At 45.7% G+C, this 7,118-nt stretch overlaps 1 protein-coding gene across 4 annotated transcripts in view; it reads right to left on the bottom strand.

The window, feature by feature from the left end:
• Positions 1–378: 378 nt before the first annotated feature.
• The window catches only part of RPRD2 (regulation of nuclear pre-mRNA domain containing 2), a 101,762-nt gene continuing 95,022 nt past the window's right edge, over positions 379–7,118 (bottom strand). For 2 of the 4 annotated variants that reach the window (XM_030324465.1, XM_030324464.1), the window contains one exon: positions 379–6,596. In XM_030324465.1, coding sequence (XP_030180325.1) covers positions 3,823–6,596 — 2,774 coding nt within the window. In that variant the 3' untranslated portion in view covers positions 379–3,822. The remainder of the gene's footprint in view (positions 6,597–7,118) is intronic. The other 2 variants (XM_030324466.1, XM_030324467.1) reach the window with 2 other exon arrangements.

Raw genomic sequence — 7,118 nt, 5'->3', positions numbered from 1 at the left:
AATGGCTGGAAGACAGGCAAGTGCAAGTGGTCACAAGGAAGGGACAAGACGGGTGGTCTGTGGTATCTGTGCACCTCAAATGTGCAGGCACACACCCCGTCCCCTTGACCCCCGTCGCACTTATACCAAAAGCCAATACAATCAGATCTTCAGAGATACATCCAGGCCTTCTTTCTGCATCCTGTAGCTGGTTTCACCTTCAGCCCTGGACAGTCATGTAGGGTCTTTGCTGGAGAAAATTTAGATTTTCCAACCATAGGTCTGCTCCACAAAGCAGCAGTTTCAGCTCCTGAAGAAGTTTTCTCTCCTAGTTGTGCTCACCACGGAAGCCAGGAGACCTTGGTCAAAGCCCGAAATCTCAAAGAAAAATGTCAAACCTTCAGAACTAGTTATTTTATTAAATGATATTAATACACATTTCAAAAGGATTTCATTGTTGTTGCCTCTAAAGCATGTACTTGTTTTGTTTTCCACACTGAACACGTGAGAATATCATTCAACATATCTAATTTTAATCTTAACAGGCACCCCCACCCATTCAAAACGGGGGGGGGGGGGAGGAAAAAAAGGGGGAGAAAGCAGTATTTTACAGCGGCTTCAAAACAATTAACAGCTGAAGCTTAATTCTGCATGACCCGATAACTTCAGGACTGATAGTGAATATTCTGCAATTAGGAAGTTTAGCATATTCACATTATCCAGATAGGTTAGCTGTACCATATATATCACAAACGTTGTATTCCTGGGATCAAAAAGGATAAAAGTCCCACTCTCTTATCATTTTACCCTCCCTGGCATCAAACCAAAATCCATTTATGCTCACCTTTTGGGAGGGCAGAGAGAAATAGGGAGGGGGCTGTCATCTAAGCTGACTGGAGAGTAAACTCTCAATACTTAAGGACTTGATTTCTGATACTATCACTGCGTTTTAAGCAGTACCAGCATATTCACGACCCCCCCCCACCAATTCTCTGTCTGTGATTTTACAGTGAGCACCAAGGACCTTAGTAACAACTTTGCATATTCTGATTTCATATAAATCATGTCCTTGCCAAGACACACTATGTTATGCTTTCTTTAAAAAAATCTTGTTTATTATATTCTTAAACTCAGGTTGAAATACAAAAGTCAGAGCATGGGCGTGGAGTTTTAAATCACAGACACAGAAAGAATAAAACCCCTTTGTTTCATGTTATGAATACCAGAATTGTCTTTTTTCACTATATCACATATATACACTGTCGTCTTCATTTACTGCTGTAGACAGACTTCCTTAAAGTTAACACCCGACAGTCACATACAAATCCTCCCGTCCATCCTGAAACAAACTCAATGAGGATTTTGTAGCTTAAAAAACAAAACACCCCACAAAAGAGCCCAACCCTTAAAAGTCCATCTTTTAAACTGTACAAGGTCTTCCTTTCATGTATTAGTCATCATGCTTTTGAGGACAATCACCCTGCCCCAACATTTAGGAAGCCACTTTCCTGACATCTCCACATTTTCTGATAAAATCAAATGGTCAGAGAGCCTTTTCAAGTAAACGTTACTTTTAGCTTAAACAAGAGCAGCAGAAAGAATTCACATTCTTTTATTCTAGAATGAAAAACATCCCACTTAATTTCTGCAAAAAAAAAAAAAATCCATTTCAGTTTTGAGTCAATTAGAACTCTCTCCCCCCCTCCCCCCACCCCTCCCCTTACTCTTGCTTACACTTTTCCCTAAACAAATGTCTCAGGACTCAACGTAACTATATCATTTCTTTGCTTTGCTACACTATACACCCCACCCCACACACAAGGTCATGGCATCATGCATTTTTGTGGGGGAGAGCTATAGGGCGGAGAGTCTTGAGAGGGTCAAAGACACAACAGTTGGCTTAAGACCAGAAATGCATCAGGAAGATGAAGGACTCGTGGCCTCCTAGCCACAGAGCACATGGCAAGCCCAAATAAATAACATGGAATAAATTACACGAAAACTCCCAAACTATGACGCACACCTGGTTTAAGCTGCTCTTGATCTGAAAAGCAAGTTTATGCTGACACAAAGAGTCATCTTCTGTCACTATGTTGTCCACTCTCCCCCATCTTTAATGTTTTACTAGAGGAATCCAAAGCAATCCCTATACTTCCTACAGTTCTATACTCACATAGAAGAAAATATGAAACTTGCTAGGATTCCCTAAAAAAAGAACACATATTGTTTTACTCATCTAGCTGGATATTACCAGTGTGTATACCTTGGGGTAAGACACTAAATAATATAAAATAATAGTAAAGCAGTATTTGCTTTTCAGTGTTCTTTGATATAAAGTTATAAACACTCAAAGCGTACTGATTGTCTTTTTTCCCAGTACTAGTTGTGGAAATATAAAGAAGCCTTTCAGTTTGGGGAGAAGGAAAGCAAACCATTCTTGTGTAAAATGACTAAGGGCAGAAACATTCTTTATTTCCTAGGGGAAGTGGAAGGTGGGGATAAGGCTTGAGCCTTGAAATGTGACAGGCTGCTAGCTGTAGAATGGGGGAAATTTGGATTTCTCAGGTCCTCCTCTGTAAAGATATGTATACCCACTTGTCACTAAAACACTTCTGAAGAGGTAGAATGTATAGAAAGATGCTATCCAACCTCCTCCTTTGAAATACCAAGAACAGGGGTAAATGCAGGACTAGGGCGAAGAGGAAAGAAAGATGCAGGTCAATAGTTCCCTTTCCCTACTACTCCACCTTTGCTGAAAACCATCAAGCATCACTTAACATTTGGGAGGCATCATGGTAAAAAATCTCTCTTACATTAAAAAATTCAAAGATAATATTTCAGTTGCGCCTTTATTAGCAATTGTCAACTGTAGTGACTTTTCTTTCTGGCCAAAGCAGACGTGCAAACTGAGGGAGAAAAAGTCAATCAAGAAAGAAAAGCAGGAAGCATGAGCTTGGTTGCAGGACGTGCCAAGCTATAGAAGTCTCCCGTTCTCATTTATGAGCGATGGGCAGGTCACACGGCACCGTTACTGGTTCCTGTCTCTAACTCTAACATTGGAGGCACACCTTATTTTAACCTGGAGATTATATTTAGCCCCCTCTCTTTCATTCCAAGGATGAAGAGTAATAATTTTTACTAGGATAGAATGACACCTGTATCTCCTCAAAGTTCCAAATAGTCCTTTAGAAGAAGAGGTTCATTTCTTTTTTTTTTTTTGGTAAGATTTTAGGAGAAAGGTAAAGAACCCAACTTCAATAGGTCTTTAAAAAACAAAACAAAACAAAACAAAACTTCAAAGGTCCACGGTCTCCCACCTATTTCCCCTTGCAACATCTCTCGGCTTGTCAGCAGGGCACAGAGCATACAGGAAAGGGAGCCAAGCTGGTCACAGTAGTTACTCAATGGGAGAGAGAAGGGGAAAGGGATCCTTCCATTGACTACTTGATAAGCCAAGCCCAAAGAACATCCCAACATTGCACGTTATTCTCTGTACTGATGGAAGTTTTATTTCAAATGTAATACTCTTCAGTAAATGGGTAAGAGTTGTTTTCCTCCCCACCCCCTCAAACCTCCAGCCAAATGAAGTGGCTCTGGTTGTGTTTCTTTGCCCCCCAGCCTCTGTAAAATACAAGTAGCTTGGGTTAAGTGCAGTGGGAGAGCAGACTGGATGGAATAGTGAAATGCAAGCATGTTTGACTTTTTAATTTCGAAGGGAGGCCCTTTGTCATTAAAAAAAAAAAAAAAGATCAAAGGAAGGAAATCAAATAAAAACAATAATAAATCAAACTCCTACTTCCAATGCTCTCTAGACTGTTCAAAATGCTTTTCCCTTGGTTTCCATCAGTACCTGGGAGGGAAGAATGGGCGTTTTGGTGCAAAGAACGGAGGGCCCCTAGCAAAAGGTGGCCTGGGTCTCTTTAGACTGTGGAATGGGTCTCTGCTGAGAAAAGGTTCCCTAGGCCGAAAGTCTGGCCGGGGATTCCGCAAAATCATACCACTCCGGTTGATGGCGTCTCTGTGTGAGGGACCCAAGTGGGGGCCACTGCTGCTGTTGCTGCCTCCCCCACCTCCTCCTCCATGGGCTGGGCCCAGGTGCTCCAGAGAATGGGAGGGTAGGCTGAGGCTCTCTCGTACACGGCTAAGGCCAGGGCCGTTGAGGTCCCGTTGGGTGGGGCCCCCATGGTCCCTGGGTCCTGGGAGCACCCCAAAATGCTCAGCCAGGGTCCCTTGAAGAAGGGAACTATGGTCCTTGGGAAATACTGCCACAGCTCCCGCCACTCCGTGCTCTGCCAGTGGTGGAGCTGGGAAGGGTACAACCCCAGAGTGGTCAACAGGGGGTGGAGGAGGAGGTGGAGTAGAAAAGGGAACACCACTCCCACCACTGCTGCTATGTTCCCCAGGGGGCGGAGGAGGGGGTGGGGTGGGGAAAGGAACTCCGCTGTGCTCTCCAGGAGGAGGGGGTGGGGCAGCATGGGCCAGGGCCGCCTCCTTTGTGAAGGGGTTCGAAAGATCCACTGTGGGTAGATGAGTGGGTGCATCTCGAGAGAAGATACCCCCATGATCCTTAGGAGGGGCAGGTGGGGCAGATGACGGCCCCACTGGCTCTCTCTGGAAGGGTGTCCCATGTTCCAAGGGGGATGGGGGGAGATGATGCTCAAATGTTGAGTTGAAACTGTTGGAACGGAAGCTGCCGACACTTTCCTGAAATTGGGATGCCCGTTCCTTGTATGGTGCTGCTTTAAAGCCAGTGAGGCCTCCGCTGCCCCCACCCCCAAGGGATGCCAACTCAGAGGCACTTGTGGGGCCATTGTCAAAGGAGCTGCCTGAGGTGCTCAGATCAAACCAACCCACCCTTGAAGCCTCGCGCCCGTGTCCTCTATTTCCCTTCCCAGGAACTCGGACGGACTCTACGGTCTGTATCGGCTCCCCTGACATCCTCCTATTGGATGCGTTATGATAACCCAAGGTTTCTATAGGGGCCCCCTTCTCTTCGGTGCTGTCAGGCAAGTCTAAGCAGGAGGAGGAGACTCGGGTTTCTATGCGGTAGTGCTCTTCTTGCTGCTGCTGATCGGTGGCTGTCAAGCTGGGCTGGGCGAGGTTTGACAGGCCGACACCATCACTTGAAGTGCCCTTGCTGGGGGCCTGGCCAAAATGCTTATCATCCGAGGGCTTTCGCGAGGCATTTTTAAGCATATTCTTAAACTCAATCGTCGACGTGGTGGAAATGGTGGGGGCCAGGACTTTCTCCACGCCTGGTGTGGGTGGGTGGCCCGTGGGAGCAGCAAGGGTATTCTGCGGAGAGAAAAGGGAACGATGTGGGACTGGGTGAGGAGGCTCTGGGTACTGCTTCTGCGGCAAACCGAGATGCCCAGTGGTAGACTGAGACAAGCTATTGTGGTTGGAGTCAGGGGTGAAAAATGAATCATTCTTACTCGGTGACGGTGACCGGTCAGACCCCGGTTCACTCCCTCTTATGCTGAAGGCACCAAATAGCCCGGGGGAAGAGGAGAGACGGTCACAATTCTCACTAGAGTCCAGGAGAGCCCTTACAGATGGAGGAAAGGCAGACTTTACCCCGAATTCTTGGGCCCTGTGGCTATAACTGGAGAGGATTGGCTGGTATTCGGTGGTATCAGAGAGCTTGCTTGACTTCAGGATAGACTTGGCCGGCTTCTTCTCTAGGTTCATCATGGCAGAGGGTGGAGGCCCTGAGTATTCAAAATCTCGGTAATCCTCATCTTCCTGGAAAGAAGTATCTGGATAGAACTTCTCCTGTGAAGAGTCCATCAGGGAAGATGGCCTCTCCATTCCATCCGATGGCTGTTTATAGGGTGATTCACTGCCCAGGCCAAAAGGTCGATATGTAGATACAGAATTGGAGAGTTCCCGGGGGTAGCTTTCCTCTCTCCCAGGGGGTGGTGATCTTGTACTGCTGGGTGTTGAGGAACCAGGGCTAATGATCTTAGAAAGCAGGGACATGGTGTCTACACTGCTGGATGTGGGCTTGTCCATCATCTCATCCTGGGTGGGCGTCCCACTCCGTTCGTCCCGCACAGGGGTTCCGTCAATGTTGTCAATTGACGTGCTAGTAGGGCCACGCTGGAAGTCTGAGGGGTGGCTTTCTGCTGGGGCACTGGACCCCAAGCTGCTCAGGATTGGGATGTTTAAGTTTAAGCCACTGAAACCAGGATTACCTTTTAAGAAGTTGTGGATCTTCATTTCCAGGCTTGGAGAGGTGGACTCAGACTCCAGCTTTGGCTTGGAGATCTCTGAAGATTGGCACATGGCAACTTCAGTAGGTGGGGCAGCAGGGCTAGTACTGTGGGTTCCTGTAAACCCCATAGAGTTGGATGGTAGCTTAAAAGTAGTGCTTGGGAGCCCTGGGCTTTGCCCAATTGAGGCCTTGCTAGCTGATGTCGAAGAGACTTCAGAAGTTGATGAATTAGGAGAATAGTTGAAGCTTTTAGGAATAAAGGATTGGGTACTGGAGGACAGATTTCTTCCTTTGATGCTAGAGACTGTGGTGTTTGCAGGGGAAGCTGAAGTGCTCTGGGATGCAGCTTCGCTGGCTGGGACTGGGTTCCCAGTAACACTCTGAAGTAAAGATGACAGGCCTGTAGAAACAGAGATTAAAGGAGTTAAAAAGAACAACTGCCTGCCCTACAATTAAAACAATGTAGGCTAATCGGATATTCTCATTCATTCCAGCGGGAACCAGATAGACATTAAAATATGAGGCCAAAGAGAATCCAGACCAAACAAGCAATGGCTAAATGTCATAGAAAATACTGGACCTATTTCTCAATATAAAGAGAGCAAATTACTGAAATGTTTCTAGTACAGTCATCAAACAAGTCTAACACAGCACAATAAAAGGCAACAGGAAAGGGAAGATTTTAGTGTCAGAATCATTCATAGTTTAAACAAGACAAAGCAGGAAGAGAAAGGAGGCAAATTATCCTTAAAATAACACTTTAAGCCAGTATTTCTTAACATTTGATCTGTGGAACTGTTTCTGTAAATGCAAATAGATATTCCTTTCTAGCCTCTGCAATTGTTTCTAGTAAGTTAACGAACACTGTTATTTATTCTCAAGAGAGAGATCATGTATGCACATTGCTGAAATTTGTTTGAAC

Source organism: Lynx canadensis, chromosome C1 (genome assembly GCF_007474595.2).
Source record: "Lynx canadensis isolate LIC74 chromosome C1, mLynCan4.pri.v2, whole genome shotgun sequence".
Lineage (NCBI taxonomy): Eukaryota > Metazoa > Chordata > Mammalia > Carnivora > Felidae > Lynx > Lynx canadensis.
The sequence above is the reverse complement of the archived record's forward strand: the minus strand, read 5'-3'. Positions and strand labels throughout refer to the sequence as shown.